The sequence below is a fragment of the Neolamprologus multifasciatus genome, chromosome 9, assembly GCF_963576455.1.
Source record: "Neolamprologus multifasciatus chromosome 9, fNeoMul1.2, whole genome shotgun sequence".
Taxonomy (NCBI): domain Eukaryota; kingdom Metazoa; phylum Chordata; class Actinopteri; order Cichliformes; family Cichlidae; genus Neolamprologus; species Neolamprologus multifasciatus.
The window spans coordinates 25187477-25204948 of NC_140447.1; the positions used below are offsets into that span (position 1 = coordinate 25187477).

A 17472-nucleotide genomic window follows, 5' to 3' on the forward strand; every position below is an offset into this window, starting at 1 on the left:
ATCAGAAACTGCCTCCTCCCCATTCCTTCTTCACAAACCTTTTGAACTGTAAGATTTCTTGAAATAATGGTTTACTTCAGAAATTGTGCAAAGGCTATTGACCTCAAGGCAAAACGTGCTGCTTGTAAAATAGAAACACTTATTCTCATCTGTTCAAAAATAAAACATTTGTTAAAACTATGATAAGACAGAAGAATGGCTCCCTCCATGAGGATTTATTTCATAATTGTATATTTATGATAATTTCTGACTGTGATGCACACATAAACACTGCTCATGTGCTGGAAGATGTCTGTTTTGTTAGTTTTAGTGGCGTTATCTGTCACAGTGTGTCTCCTCAGAGTCCTCAGATGTCAAGCAGCCGTCTGTTGCTTCATGCTGTCTGAGCAGCAGTGATGCTCCCAGGCTGGGTGGCTCTTTTGCTGTTTTTTTATGTCTCTAGAGTTTGTTTCTTTGTTGCTGCCTCCGTGTATGGGGGTGGGATGGCAAGTGAGGGCATGAAGGCTTTATCGCTTGCAGGTACATCAGGGTTTTTTTTGTTGTCTGGTTGGGTGTGGAAGCTTATGTGTTTGTTTGCTTGTCTCGCGTCTTTTAAAGGTATATACCAAGCTTTGGGGGGAGCATGGATGAAAAGTTTCACAAATAATCTTCAGAAGACACCACAGTGACCCTAGTAGAGGCTACACTTTAATTGGTATTTACAAGGGATCAGGTTGGGTTTGTGCGTTCAGGCAGCATCAACATATCTGCAGTGGTTGCTGTGGAAACAACAAAGGATTTCATATTTTCTTTGTGTGTTTCTGCACATTAAAATTGGACCAAAACAACATGATACAGTTGAATGAGAATGCGATGGCAGAAGGAATAACAAGAGAAGAGATTCGTGTGTTGTGTTTAATAACAGCTTCAGCACAAAGTCGAAGATCATGAAGTGCTAACTAAATTAAAAATAATCTACTACTGACTGAACATTAACTGAAGCAATGTATATTTCACCATCACGATAACGCTGTCATATAGCAACATATCATCGTCGCCTTTCAGTTATACACAATTTATTAACAATGATTTCCCATGTAATTTAGAAAAGAAAGTTGACAGTGCTGTTACAAAAATGTTTGTAACTGCTGATGCATTTCAAATTCATTAACTGCCACTTGAACAAAGAGGCTTAGATAAGTTATAAAGAAAGAAAGATCCAGTGAATGTGTTTAACTTTTATCAAACAAAGAGGATCTCGTTTTTAAAGGGGCTAATACAAATATTAGACATCTACAATTAGAATCGCACAATTAGATCATTGCTTTAAAAAAAGTTAATTAAAAGTAAAAAAAAAAACATTATTTCACTTATTAGCATCTGAAGAATGTAACTTGTCAAACAGTCAAACGTTTTTAGTTTTCTGATGTATTATGATAGGAAAAAGGTGACTTTTCAAAAAACAAACCCAGTTTTAAATATAAATTTAATAGGTTTTTAATATAAATAAAATAAATAATACATTTTTCTAAATGCTTACAATCCTTTTTTTTTCAATAGGACCTTTTTACTTCTTAAAATAGCAGCAAAAGTGGGTCTGTTACAACACTTGGAAACTACATTTAGCCAAGTATTATATTTTGACTCTTACTACTACTGTTACTGCTAATAATAGTAATTTTAATCATAGTAATTCATGATATAGTCATATCAGTTATCAAGCGGTATCTAATGATAATATCAAACACTAGGCTATTCTAGCTAAAGTTGAACAGTATAGTATTTTTTTTATTCATAATTCGTACTTTTACTATTGGTAGCTGTGTTTATTTTGATGCTTCTTTTAGTCCTAACTCAGAGAAACGTCAACGCTTTGACATGCACACATCGTTCCTCTATAAAAGTATATTTTAACAGAATATTTTACGAGTTTTTGTGGTAATCATCATGCAAAAGTTATTACTAATGTGTAATTAAAATGCATTACTGCATCAGTATATATTAACAATAGTGTATTTAGTGCCTTAATATACTGCATACTGCCCAAGAATATTAAATATTAATTTAAATAGGTTGTTAATAAATGTCCTACGAGTGGATTAGTTAATAGTAGATAATGTGCTGAATGATGAACTAAGTAGTAATTTAAAGGTGTTTCAAAATGCGATACTGAAATTTACCAAATTATATACAATAAATTACTTCAAAAGTAGCCCATGCATTCATTGTGAATACACATGGAAGGTAGTGAATATATTCAGTAGAACAATGACAGATAAAAACGGTTGTTTTTTAAGTGTTCTATGCAAGGTGATCACATGTCAAATCTCCCCAAATCTTAGTGTATCCCCATTAAGTGTGTGTCTTGCTTCCCGTGTGTCTGCGTCTTAAAGAAGAGCGATATTTTGAAAAGTGACCCGCCCCTCCTCTGTTTCTGCATCCCCCATAGGACAGGGAGGGGGAACTAGCGCTGATTGACAGGCTGCTGGCCAAACCCCAGCTGTCGTCGGCAGATTTCCAGGAGTGGAAGAGAGCCTATCAGGAGCTGTTCACTCAGGAGCCGAACTCGGCCGCCGAATCAGATCCTGGCCCGCCCCTCACCCCGTCGCTCTCTCACACGCACTCCTACATTGAGACGCACGTCTGACGCGAAAAGCAAAAGCAACACACACGCTTAAATTGCTCTCATCAGCTGATTTTGGATTGAGTTGAACAAATTGCAGTTGATGCTTTGAGGCATCAGAGCTGCGATCGGAGAAATATTAGTGACGAACTGAGTCGAGAGGCGAGAGTAGAGATGCGCTTTGAGCAGCCGCCGTGTGACAAGTGCAACATGACGTGTTTTTGCGGAGACCCTTGTGTCACATCAGTCTTCGAGCTGATTGGCCATGCCACTCCAGATGGCTCGAGGGTGGACACTGACACTGATTCTTGAGTATTATAAGTTAGCGTTTGTGCTGCGTACCTGAAATACTCTCCATGGAAAACCATATAAAGAAGGATCTTCATCACCTTCATACAGACTTCTCATCCAGTGGGATTACAGAGTTGTATCTTTCTCCATCTTGCTTATTGTGCCATTTTCATACTGACTGCACAGTGTCTCATAGACGCTCTAATAGCCACATACGTTGTATTCTTTCAAGCCTTATACTTGATGTCTATGATGATATTTACTGTACAGTGAGTGCTACAGTAGACAACAATAAGCAAAGGTCTTTTTTTAAAAAAAACAAAACAAAACACTAGTCTCAGTTTCTATCTAGTTTTAGAGACTTTTGTTTGTGCTGGTTTGGTAGATTCGTGTACTGTGCTGGGCTGGACCTGAAGCATGCACACTCCTCCTGGAATAGGACCCATTTGAAGGAAAAATCCACCCTCAAATGCTTTTCTAGCAATGCATCAGGCATCACATGGTGTAGTTAGGAGCCCATTATCTGCTGTTGCTTTATTATTGAACTTCAGTTCACACTCCAGAAACACAGTATGCCTTTCACAAACTGCCATTTACTGCTTTATAACTTCGCATATGCACATTAAAGCAGTGTGGTTTTTACATTTGGAAAAATAGAACACTACATGCAGTTAAATCTGTTGTACAGACATGTACAGGCATAAATAGAGAACAACAGTTATTCTTGTTGCTTTGAGAATAAAAGCTTGCAATGATCAAGGGAGTTTTCAAGTTTCTTTAAAAATTTTTACACAATAGTAAATAAAATAGGGTCTTTTAACGATACTTTTATTAATTGCAAAACAAAAACAGCTACTAGAAATGTCTAATGTTTCGTTTACGTTGTATACATATTGAAAGCTGCATTTTAATGACATGTAAACAAATACTAGGTGCCATCACAGAAAGAGGAAAATATAATGTTACATGGCTTTACTTAACATTTCTTGCAATGATGGTAAAACAAAGGTTTTGTCTTGCGTTATAATTATTATTGCACTGAAAATTAGAAACTTGGTCTAACTATAGATGGAGCTCTCTAAATCTGAGAGAGCTTCTCACTGATGAATATTCTTTTTAGCTTTTGCAGATATGGATGTTTATAAATAGTATATTAAAAGAAGTACAGTTCTGTTCCACCTATGTGCAGTTGCCAGCTCCCAATCTAGAACTGGTGTCCTACCTAAAAATGGCACCAGTCAACACAAAATTACTGCACCCATAGTTTGAACCATTGACATCAGTGATTATGGGAAGAACTGATGCAAGAAATTCACCAATGATTGACAGATTCAGCCCACAAGTTCTGTTTGCTATGATTTTCTTTTCATGTAAATAAACCCAACCTTGTCATATCTTCCACAATTTGGGCAAGTCAAATTAGGATTACTCCCTCCATTACCCAGTCAAGTTGCTTCCATGTCTGTCTTAACATTAATTTAACATTTTGGATATATGAAATTTTGTCAGGTTATTGAGAAAAGTGTGTTTCGACCCTTGAGCGCTAAAATCCAATCAGTTTATCCTTCAGTTCAGGTGCCAAAATTGAAGAAATCGCCTCAAAATTTTTAAGAGCTATCAATATTGAAACAATACAGTGAACTGATGGATGAAAGCCATAGAAACATGCTGTCTCCAGCACTAGAGTTTTGGTTTTTCTTATGCACTGTATATGTACATAATACCAGATAAAAGCTTTTACTTCAGATGTACCTCTTTGATATTACCTTAAGTGAAACTTTCATCAACACAAGGGGACATTTTTCCATTGGACATGTGGAAATATTTTGCCTTTTGTAGGCCACCTTTGTATTGGCTCAGTCACACTAGAGTAAAGATAGATTAACAACCTCTGTGCAGCTAGGAAAATTTGGTGGGTGCCTGGTAAGTGCTTTGAAGGGGTTTTTTTTGTCAGAGGCTGATTGTAAGTAGTTACGAAACTTGAGCGTGCAATACCCTCGACCATATTATCACAGATCTAATATATTTGCCAACTTCACACCAATTTAATCGACTGACTCCATCTTATTGTTATTTTGTTTCCGTCTTTACTCACTAAGGTTGGTTCGAGTACAGAAACCTAATGCAAATGGTTGCAGATTAGTTGCCCATCCCTGAAGCAACCATTTCAAAGACAATAAAATCCCAGTGAAGTTCATTTCACAAGTTTGTGTCACACAGTCTTAATAATTTTGGTGTTGTTACAATGTCCAGCTATTGATTTACCTACTGAGACTGCAGCATAAATAAGAATCTTTATAACTTGCCTCGTTAAATGAAGCATCATCTTGTGGTACAAAGTGGTATTACACAAGCATAGCCTAGCCTATTTTGTTGATATTTTTTCAGCACAATACTTTTTTTTTTTTTTACTTTTTTTTAAATACATGATGCATTATATACATGAAATTTACAAAAAGTACACTGCAATTCTCTAATCCATAATATCATTGATATATGAAATTTTATAGACCTACCCAAATCTTATTGTAGATTTTTGAATTTGCACAAATGTAAGTTTAAATAAAAGCACATTTCTATCTAGTTTTTAGGCAACTGCTACTTCCAGACATGGACGTTATTTTCATTTGGTTTTCAGTGCCTTATATGGCATCCACACTCCTAGTAATACAGGTGTATGAACTCTGGAAAGTTACTCTGTTTCACCCCAAAAGCCTCCAAAAATATTTAAACCAAAACAAAAAAAGCAGAGACGTTTTTAGCACAGAAAGATTTTCTGAACATCGCAGATTTATAGTACTTAAAAGAATGCAAAAGTTTCTAAGGGTGGATTTTTCCTTGGAGACCATTTGGCTCTCTGTATCCTGCATGTCGCATAGAGAATATGAGGCCATATTTGCATAGGATCTGAAATATGAATCTAATAAAAATATATTAGTTTGTTATTTGTAGGCTATGCTGTTGCCAAAAGACTTAATACTCAAAGTCAATGCACAAAACTATGAAAGCAATCATATTTACATATAAACACACACACAAATACACACAATAATAAGCACATAGACTGAATGCTCTTTCTCTGCTGCTGCCCGTGGTTGGTTGTAGTAGCATGTCTTTGTTATAGATGAAAACAGTATTCTTTTTCCTGTTTTTGTGTTTGAAATCTTTACATACAGTAGATCTCTATTTATAGAGCGCAAACTAAGTGTCTTGGAAGATAGTCTCTAATTCTAGTTCAGTTTTTCTTTTCTTTTTGGACAGACTGTCGTTGAGTAAAGATTGTTTAATGTTCGATCTATAAATTATGGTTAATTAAAAAAAAACAGTATTTATTTATGTAATCATTCTATATGCTCTCTTGAAAGATAAGGATGGATCAATAAAATGTTGGTCATTTCGATGAAAGTGTTTTTTGTGGTCTGTTCTGTGAAAATTAGTCCATATGGATGTCATAAATTCAGCTTTTACAATGCTATATAAGTAAAAGTACCACAAATAAAAAAGTACCAATGAATGTAAAAGTAACAAGGACTTTCTGCAATAAATTTCCCCTTTGACAAATATAATTTATTCTACATATTACACACATTACTAAATAAAACAGCTGATTATTACAGTATAATAAGTTAAACTCCAGGGATATCAATCTGTCTGGCTTTCCTTTGGTAGCCAGAAGTATCTCAAATCCTCATACTCATTATCTGATAGTTTAGTCAGAAACATGCACACGAGCAGCCTGTTGGAGGTCACTTTGTAGGGCTCTGGCAGTGCTCCTGTTTTTCCTCACACACTGGAGCAGATATTGATGCTGCTGCTGGCTTGATGGCCCTGTCCAGCTCTCCTCATGTAACACCCCATCTCCTGATATCCTCTAAACTGACTCAGGGTTTTGTGTTCTGTGGTTTGGTCGGCTATTTCAGTTTTGCACAGTAGCATGTCACGGTTCCCTTGTGTTTTGCTTCATATCTAGTTCTTTTTCAGTTTGGTTCATATTTCTTTCCTTTAGTTCCTGTGTATTCTTGCCTCCCTTGTTTAGTCGTGTCTCCGTGTTTGTTTATCGTTTGTCTCTCTGTGTCAGTTTTGCCTCAGTGTTAGTTGTTTCCTGTTTTATTTTGATGGTCTCCAGTCTCTCGTGCTGTATATTTGGTTCTGCTTCCCTTGTCTTGTCTTCTGTGATTACTTCAAGTTGTGCTCCCTCCTCTTTCCTCTTCCCTCATTACCTGGTGTGTATTTATTGTCTGAGTCTTCCCTTGTTCTCTGCCTCTAGGCTGTGTGCACCCTTGTTCTGTGGTTTCCCCTAGACTCCTATTGTTTTTGTTCCTGGTTCCAGCCCTGCCTTGTTTTTGTATTTGTGCATTTTTGAAAAATCTTCAGCATTAAAGCTGTGTTCATGCACTGTCTCCAGTGTTCTGTATTCTGGGTCCACATCCTACCTGCAACACAATGTTATATGACACTGTCCATGGACATAAAGCAAATATTTTTGTGATGGCTTGACGAGCTGGCGTTGCCGTGTTGTTGCCTCTCTGTCACTTTCATTTGCTCCAAAAATGTATGCTTCCTAAATGGACAGATTGAGTTCCCTGAAGAGTACCTGACTCACTTTGTGTTATACTGTGATAATCGCGTGGTACTTTAATTTCTTTGAGCAGCATATGTGACTGATCAATTTGCATACAGCATATGTTAGCTTGTTTGATTTTAATTTAAGAAGCTAAGTTTACTGGTCCTCATCCAAATAAATCTGAGAATCTGTGAAATGACTGACAGGAGAAGAAAGAAGGAGCTTTTTGGACATTTTCCTGTGAAAAACTGTCAGAGATCTAAAGATTTTTACAATGTCAGGACAAGATTTACATTTCAGAATTGTTGGAATCAACTTATTTGTTCTTTCAAAAGGTTTTTTTTTATTGAATGAAAAAAATCACACAACATCTATTTTCTTAGACTCTTATCCGGTTCAAGGTCATATGAAGGCTGGAGTCCCCACAGCCTATCCTCTTTATTCACAACGGGTTGCCACAGTGGATAGATCTACATGTTTTGATTTGGCACACGTTTATGCTGGATGCCTTCCTGATGCAAGATTAAAGAGACTTATGTCTAAATCTCAACAAAAAAATCTTTCTATAAATTAAATGGTAGCTACTGCAAATAGAAGCTCTGACATGTTGGGAAAATAAAAATACTTCAGTAAATACTTGGTTTCTTTATGCCATTTAGGAATTTAAATCTCTGTAGCTATCTACATAGATTTATCTAATCTATGTATCTAATTTATCTAATCGATTTATCTAAAGTACCTACCAAATAAATGTGGCAAAAATTGCTTATATTTAGCTTAGCTACACAGTATGTGGTGCACTATTAGGCTGCATTAACTTGATTAAGAAGATAAATAACAACCAGGTGCTGCTGATCAGATCTAATTAATTAATCGTCAGCAACTGTAAAAAGTTCAATAAAAGCTGATGTTCTGGAAGCTTGCTGGTCTGGAGCCACCAGGAGTGGCTGTCCAACTAAATTTACCCTTTTTTTTCTTTTGAAATGTAAAGTTGCACCTGAACAAACCACACAGGACTAATGATTTGGACTTTACAGCCACAGGACCTGGGCAGTCACTGAGTCGGTCATGAGCTCCTCTTTGCACCAAAGTATGCTAGAGTCAAACGTGAGGCCATCTGTCCAACAGCTAAAGGCTGAAATTGGGTAATGCAGCAAGACAGTATTTTCAAACACAGCAACAAATCTACTGAAGAAGAAAAGAATCAAGGTGTTGCAATGGCCCAGTCAAAGTCCAGACATCCACCTGATGCTGTGGTGGGAAATGAATGGCAGCAAATGTCAGTGAACTCAATAATGAAGTTTGGCTCATTCTCAAAAAGAATTGTAGATCTAAGTTTGTACACAACTAGATTCAAAGCATTGCTGCTAAAGGTAGTTTTGACATAACTTTATGCATTATTAGTATTAAATCCGTAAATAATTATCTAGCTAATTATCCAAAAAAGGTGAGAAAAAAGCATTAAAGGAAAAAAAGGTGAGTCTCAGCTGTGACAGTGAGAACTTTCCTGATGTAATATTGTCATAATCACACATTAGAGCATGGTAGCTTGAAATTAACATTTCATATTTCCACTTTTATTCTTTTTTTCAAACATTCATTTAACTCAGATGGTGTTCTAAATAAGTAATTTTTTGTAGTTAGCACAGTGTGCGTTTAGACTTAAATGGAAACAGATACAAGCACAAGAGTGCATCAGTAATGATCTCCAGCAGTTACCAAGCTATTACCGAGACACGCGGATGTTTCTCTCTAATGCTTTTCTACTCTGCAGCTTCATCCTTCTTTTTCCATTTGACTGTCAGAGCAGATGAAGTGGAAATAGGAAAACAAAAAGAGTCTCACGCAACATCCTTGTTTTGCTGCTCTTTCTATATCTATCAAATAGAAAACTTCAATTATTCATAGGTAAGCAGCAATGCTGCACACTTTACAATTTCTATCTGCAAATTCTGCAAGATATTCTCCTTAGTTTTGCTGTTGTTGTTATTTCAGCACTGTCACCCTCACCTTCATCACCTTATCGGCTGTTTTTTGTTGTTTTTTTACTTCTCTATTTCATCCCGCAGCTTGGCCTCATCCTGAAAACTCATCTGTTTGAGTGTTACCTTCTTCACACTGAATCTGTTTACCTCCTCTGCTTGTTCCCAAAAATCCCATTTATCACACAGCTTAGCCCTTGTTTTTCTTAACACACAATTACATTGGAGTGACACTCTTTGGAATATTTGGTGACCCTTCCCTTTTACATACTTACGTACTGTAATTAACTTTCAGTGAACTAAAAGTAATCTGAATCAATCTGGCATATGCTCAAAAGAGCTGCAAGGAAAATGCCACAGTGCTCAGCCTGTATAGTTTATATGTGAGATGTTTGGTTAAAAATGCTAATCTTTTCTTCATACTGAGTTAGTTAGAATAATTTTATGATTATCTCTAGAGCAAGGAGGTTGGGTTATAGCAAAGAACATAAACAGCATAAAACATAGATAGTAGTCACTTTCCCGTTTTCCACTGCTTAGTGAAATCCCATTTTGAAGCCTCGAGCCATGTTGGCTCATTCACTAACAATTTCACAAGTCATTAGCCAATGAGCATACCCTGATTTATTCTCCTTTTTGATTGTTAGAATGACCTGAATTTTTGAGGTTGAGTTAAAGTAAAATGATAAGCCAGGTGATAGATGTTGGGTGTGATGTACTTTTTAGTTAACAGAAGATTAAAACTTAACTAAGATTAACTGCTTTTAACTTTTAAACACCATTTTCATATTCATATTCATTAACTCAAAGAGCCACTGTAGAAGGCAAAAAGCTCTGGTTTGAGAAGTTTAACATAGCCAAGTTCAACAGAGCCAAGGTTTCTTAGTTTTAGCTCACATAAAAGGGCCCTTTGATTAATCATTTGACTGCACAAAATTGACCAGCTATTTCAATCAGAGACAATATGATAAGGATCTATAAAGAACATATATTATATACAGTAAAACACAACATTGCTGCTGCTGTAAATAAGATTAGTGAGTCTAACGCAACAGAAATTGTTAATTATATGATTTGATCACCACAAGTGGCCAGTAATATATTGGTGTTACTGCTCAGTTTGCCCTCGGTGTTGCTGTTTGTTTCTAAACTGACAGACACATATTAGAGCTCTGAAACTTTACACTTCATACACTTCAATATTAGAGGTTACTGTGCTCATCGCCAACTGTGTCCCTTGATACTCCTGGTCATAAATAGCTTACACATGTAACTGAACAGTTTTCTAATCTATGGTGCAATGTTTAATGTTAAATAAAGACTTGACAGCAGGATTAGAACCGAACCTAATAAATAAATAAATTAAAATAAAATAAATTTGTAAATAAAAAGAAAGAAAAACAGTCACTTTGGTTGTCCAGACGCTTTTCTTTGCAAGCTCCTTTGACTACGATGACCTGGATGACTGAGAACCTTCACAGACAGTCACTTTGGTTAATAAAAAAAACCCTCTAAATATCAGATTTTTTAAAAGGTTATGTTAAAGTTTCTGTTAAACTAATATAAGCTTAGTTTTACTGGCGCTATCTTCATATTTAACACAAACACATAAATGCATACACGTGTGGGCGCAGGCGCACACGCACACAGATCTTTATTGGTCTTCTCATATATCTTTCTGCAAAATCTACAAGTGTTGAACTAAGCAGCAGTAAACAATTTATCATAAAAGCTGGGATAGGGACATCAGCTAGCATTGCTATGGCTAACCAGCATTAGCCTTTCGTTTGTCAAAATAGGGGTTTATGAAGATTATACACCCCCTTGCCACGTTTTCAAGTGTTCAAATGTTATGTTATTGCAATACCTAATCAGTCAATTATAGCATCATGGACCTGAACCCAACAGATATGCAGCAACTGTATGATGCTATCATGTCAATATAGACCAAAATCTCTGAGGAATGTTTCCAACACCTTGTTGAATCTATGCCATGAAGAATAACGTTATGAAGGCAAAACGGATCCAAACCCAGTTTTAGAAAGGTGTTTCTAAAAAAGTCTTTGGTGAGTGTATATGTTCAGAAATTACAAATGATTCTTACAAAAAAGTAGTTGCTAGGTTTCTTAAAGAATGAAACCAGAGAAAAGCCTTTATCCACCTATTACACAAAATATTTAAAACCTTTAGGGTTTCTATTAAGGAAAAATATATGAGCTTTGTTTGGGATTTTTTTTCCCTCTAGATCAGAAACAGTTGGATTATCTTGAAGAACGTTAGCCTAGCCTAACATAAATACTGGAAACATAAAAAAACAGCTAGCTTAAAATGAAAAAATGAAACCTTAGGCTACATCTTTGATTAATGGAGACATAAAAGTGTTAAAAATTATATACTGTGTTTGGCTGTGTGCCTTATGCTAAGCTAACCAAACTGCTTTGTTGCTGTACACCTTCATGTGTTTATCAGTGGTATGAATGGTATCATTTCATTTTACTATTCAATAGAAATGCAAATAAGTGTAGACAACACGCCTAAGGCTAGCTGTTAGTAGGAGAAAACTAGTTGTTTGATATTTTTCCCTAGACCAGAAAGACCAGAAATACAATTAAAAAATAAAAGTATTACAACTGAGGAAGGTGTTGAGGGCTGCGTGGTAGTAAACATGTCATGTCCCCCAACCTATTTTCCAGTACAGGCCCCAAGGACTATTGCTCAACTATGAGCAATATCCTTATTTCGTGTTTTAGTACCCAAAACCTAGAGTTTGAACAGCCTGGGGAAAATGGGGGTAAAATGTACTACATTGTGGTTGATTTTAAAGCATCTGCTTAGCATTTTGATACCACATTACACCCACTCAAAGTGAAATTCTCACTTTAGGAACTGGCTCTCAGCACTTGTAAAATATGTTTCTCACTTTTTGTGCTCTTTAGTCTGGCAGAGGCAGCAGCGTACACTCAGTCCCAGTGAGAGGTCTGGGAAGCTGGCAGATCTCTCTCCAGCAATCTTTCTTTGTATCATACTCCAGCACACTCTTCACAACCACCTCCTGCCCGTTACTCCACCTTCTCCCTCCGAAAACCAGCAGATTCCCAGATGACATGGATACCATGCCGTAGTTGAAGGAGCCAGTGAGAAGCGGCTTGAGTCGCATCCAGTGATCTGACCGTGGATGGTATCGTTCGATATCACAGAAGGGTTCGTACATCCCCAGCAGTGCATAGATGTAGCCATGAGCAGTTGCCAAGCGATGACTGAACCTGGCGATGGACATGGATGCCCTCTTTTCCCAGACTCTGCCTTTAAGATCCCAGAAGAAGACCTCTCTGCTGCTCTCCCTGCTTTCATCCTGAGTGTAACTATAGTTACCCGGAACACCACCTGACACATAGATGCTGTTGTCAAGCACAGCAGAGGCGTGGCCGTAAAGTGTCTGAGGCATTGGTGGCCCTTTCCTCCATGCTGCTGTGGCCATATCATAAAACTCCACAGAAGCTACAGAGGCATGTGTGTTGGTGTCTGGTCGTGTGTGTCGTCCGCCCAAAGCATAAATAACATCCTCCACCACGCAGCAAGTGAACTGTGCCCTCCTGTCCAGCATGGACTCCACCTGCTCCCAGCAACTAAAGCGAGGATCGTACCGCCACACCTGATTGGATGTTGCTACAGTAACAGGCCTTTTCTCATCTTCATCTCCCTCTTTCACTTCATCTCCTCCAATCACAAAGAGGAAACCTCCCACTGAGCACACGCAGGGATTTCTCAGTCTCAGCGGGAGAACACAAGTCAAAGATGAAAAACTCCTCCTCTTTGGATCGAACGCCATCACCTGCTTTTCTGGCCAATCAGTGCTGGACCCGCCACCCACAAGAAGCACGCAATTGGGTGATGCTCTAAGCGTTGTCTGCCGGCTCTGCCTGATGGGCTGAGTTGAACCGAGCCTGTGGTACTCGGATGCTCGTGTCAGCTGGCTCCTTATTAAAGGTGTGGCCATGGCTCTGTGGCCATGGCTGATATTTGTGAGGTCAGACGGGGGGACCAATCCAAAGCGCAAACGACTCAACAAAAGATTTGATTTCAGGAGTGGGAGGGGCCCGTTATCATCCAGCCAATCCAGAACCAGCTTTATGAGCTCCACTTCCTTAACACTAGGTATCTCATCAGCATCCAGAACCACCAACAGTGATTCGATATTCAATGTCAGGAGATTGTCCCTGCTTTCTTGTATCAAGCTTCCCATCTCCATGGCAATGGTTTGATTGGCAGCCTCAAGTGCATTTGAGAGGGCGTGGCGCTCAGCCAGGTTAGCATAGTCACAGCAGTTCTTGGCATTTAAACCATCAGTCATGTAACGCTCGCATATCGCCACAGCTGTTTCCACCTGCAAGTACCTGCCTGTTTCCAGGACAACAGGAAGTGTGGAGGGTGAGATGCTGAGCCAACCTGAATACAGGAAGTCCAGAATGGCATCTAAGCCCTTTGGTGTTAACGCAGGGAGGCTAATGGAGCTTGCTAATCTCTCTGCAGTAGTCTCTCCAAAAAGGGCCCAAAAATAGTCACTGGAGCTGGCTAGAAGGGCGCGATGACAGGGAAAAGATATGCCGCCGGCCTGTAAGACAACATCACACATCTTCCTCTGTGAGCGAAGGCGCTGGAAGCCAGAGAGAAGTCCGGTTCTGTGGGAAGAACTGTAGAGGACAGAGTAGCTATCCATCCAAAAGACGGCAGACAATAGAGTGGAAATGATAGAAGGAAGGTAAGGAAACTTTTGAAAAAAGTGAAAGCAAGTTAAAGGAAAAGATCTGTCAGGAAGGAGCCAGGAAGCAGCGGTGAAGAAACATTAAATACAGCAAGCACAGGAAAAGCTGAAGAGTGAAGTCAAAAAAAGAGGTTGCTGACAAGCCGGCACCAAAAAAGTGTAAAAAGAATTGGATATTAGTCGGAGAACAAGAACAGGAAATGAGAGGCGCAGGAAAGAGTGTGTCTCCTTCGGCAAGCTTTCTCCATCTGTGTGTTTGTCCTTCTCTGCCTTCAGCAGCGAGCATGTGACACCATGATGCGGAGGTTAATAATGGCCCCCTGCAAACACAGACAATGCTACAGCCCGCCCCCTTTTTGGCACTTTAACATGAACCATCCCAAAGCCCTCATGTCTCTTGCCCTGATACCCCGGCTCTATTGGTTTTGAGTTTGTCTGCTGCCCTTTTCTCCATTTCCAAGAGGGAGTATCACCCGTGAATCATACACACCAACCAACCAGCGAGCATGGAGATGCATGGATAAACACCCTGACCCCACACCCAAAGAGACCGAGAGGGAGCCTGGCAGGGTTTTAGTGTCTATCCCAGTGGATGAACTCATTGGTAAATACAACTGCTACAGTCTGGGACCAAGACTCCAGGGCATGCCACCAATCTGCACTCTCATGGCGACAGGAATAGTAGCACAGACACAACTCGGCAGATGCGGCGCGAGGTAGATATCAAACCTGCGGAAGTTTTGCCAGGCTGTCAAAGATTTGTCAAGTGTCAGTACTTCATGGCTTTTGGTATTAGAGTTATCCGTGCCCTTTTGGGAGGCATTTAACCTTTTTATGACCTGCAGTCTGTCAACATCACACAGATGGATGTCATGATATTATTTTTATGCAGAGATAGGAGGCGATGGTGGGTGTAAAGAATAGAGAGATAATGAAGCATCAGGCTACAAGTTAACTAATGTGTTTACTGTCATCTCATTAATGCCGAGCTACTCTGCGGTGCCACTCTTTGTCTAATACACAAACAAATGCACATCAGTATGCAAACAGCACGTTATTGAACACTTTACAAGCTCTTGCAGGGCACGTTTTGCTCTGAGTTATGATTGCCGTCTCTGAATAGATGCTGGCTCACGCTCTGAGGTGAGTGTGTATTTGTGCGCGTTGGTGTGTTTGTTTTATGGAAGGATTACATCAGTTCAAAATTCAGCACACGGACTACTCACAAAGAGAAAAAAAACCAGACTCACACCTTTTTTTCCTTTTTTTTTTTTGAAGCTACAAAGTGTTTTTAATCTTTCCCACATAGTGTCAGATTCTCCCATATGGTGGTTAAATCTACACCACTGTTTCTGAATATTCCACCGTGACCCGATGGAAGCTAAACTTAGCTACAGCTGCTGTGTGTGTGTATTTATCTGTCTTCAAGAGGGCACAGTGATGTTAGGATGGATATGTGGTGTAATGCAGTGGTATGTGGCCCATTCAAACTGTAGGATTTGAAGGTTTAGGTCATGATTAAAGTGAGTCTGTGCATTGTCGTGCTCCTGAGTTCTACCTAAACCCCCTAAAAATTCCTATTACATATGCACATAATTCAAAAATAATTACAGCTGGAGATACCAGAGTTCACCCCCCCTCCCCCCCACCCCCCCTTCAGGCACTGCAAGTAATGTGAAAACAACACTCCAGGTTACATTTTCCATCACAGTATATGGGAAGTTTTAATTTGGTTTTGTCAGAGTTTCAGGTTGAGCAGACTATTTCTTTTTAAAATCAGTGTCACACTCTGTTTACTGCCAATCTCCTGACACCCACATGAAAAGACCAGAAGTCTCAGCCAGGATATAATCCATTTTAAATATGTCACCCTGAAAACTACTGTCATGTCCTGTCGCCGTGCTTAGGCAGTCTTTGTTAGCGAATATACACAGGCTGTCAACTCCACCAGGAAGATGATATTTTCTTCTAATGGGCAAAGTCACAAGACTAATGTCAAGTGCTAAGGTGACACACGCACATGGACAAGGCAAATCAGCAGTTACAAAGTGAACATACAAAAGAAAAAATTCAAAATAGGATAACAAAGGTCATCAGGATTACGAGGTTATTAATGGTTAACCAATAAAAACCAGCAAGTCAATAAAAATATTTCTTTTTTTCTGGAACTGTGGTTCTCTGTGCTCTGTGCTTCTTTTGGGGTCCCCCTTTCTGTGATTGGTTCCCTTCGGTCTCACGCTTCCTTCACTCTCGCCAACCCTTGTGGTCGCTGTTGTCCTGGAATCTCCTGTAAAGGAAACAAAACACCTTTCCCTGCTATGCCTCCATAACCTATTATGTTCATCAATTGTTCTCTTAATTCTTCAAACTTGGTTCAACCTATCATGTTCGGGACTCTCTAATCAAAAGGATCAGCCTAATTATTATTTATGTGTGCAAGCGTGTTTTTGCATTTACCCCTCCGTACTCTAAGCCATTCCTACAAAATATCAGTTCAGACAGTCACGCTGAACGAAGCTTTTGACCTCCACATGAATGAGTAGCAACTCCTATGAGCACGATTGCAATGTGTTTATAAACAATCATTTATACATATATAATCTTCAATGTTATTCATTTGGGTAAGCAGCAATTTTGACACCCTTTTAAGAAGCTCTCTTCTCTTATCTGATCACAAACATTCTGTACAAAAAAACCTCTTATTTTGCAAGTGCAAAGTTTCCAAGCAAACTGTGTCTTAACTTCCTGTTATCTGTCTCTGCAATCATTTTGTTTTTGCATTGACCTTTTACTACACTCTGTCACCTTTCACTTATTCTACTAAAAAAAAATCAAAGAGAAAACAAAACAAGCATTTTCAATCAATTAAGTTTAAGCATAAAAACAATTATTTATGAGTAAGTTTTATCATAGCTAAATTATCAAACACCCAGAAAGTCCTAACATGATCATAAAGCCCCTTATTTCAACTTAAACCCCAAATCCCCCCTTCCTGACACACTTTATGTGTCACTAGCAAACACGCTAAAATGATCTGGCGGTTTTTCTATGCACTTATAACACCTCATAAAAGTGTCATAATTTTTTTATTTCATCACAGTAACATTAAATTTATACCCATAAAACTTTAGTTGTGTATGATACATGGTTGCACCTCACCATTTTAACAGTAACATTACATTTATACTCTCAAAATCTATATTAGGACATGACATATTGGCCTAAACCCACTCAGCAATGTGCTAAAATTTCCCTTTTTTTCATTTATCCA

At 38.5% G+C, this 17472-nt stretch overlaps 2 protein-coding genes across 5 annotated transcripts in view; one reads left to right on the plus strand and one right to left on the minus strand.

Moving 5' to 3' along the window:
• Nucleotides 1-17472, plus strand: part of cnksr2a (connector enhancer of kinase suppressor of Ras 2a) — a 111038-nt gene that overhangs the window by 81711 nt on the left and 11855 nt on the right. Inside the window, exon 24 of one of the 4 annotated variants that reach the window (XM_085173274.1) lies at nt 2429-10854. The exons of 2 other annotated variants lie outside the window; for them this stretch is intronic. In XM_085173274.1, the coding sequence (XP_085029400.1) occupies nt 2429-2626 (198 nt within the window). In that variant the 3' untranslated portion in view covers nt 2627-10854. Of the gene's footprint in view, nt 1-2428; nt 10855-17472 lie in introns of those variants that run through there. One more of the 4 variants, XM_085173277.1, reaches the window with a different exon arrangement.
• On the minus strand, nt 3208-15837 carry klhl34 (kelch-like family member 34). The gene has a single exon (XM_085173283.1). The coding sequence runs from the start codon at nt 14154-14156 to the stop codon at nt 12372-12374; it is 1785 nt and encodes a 594-aa protein (XP_085029409.1). The 5' UTR covers nt 14157-15837; the 3' UTR covers nt 3208-12371.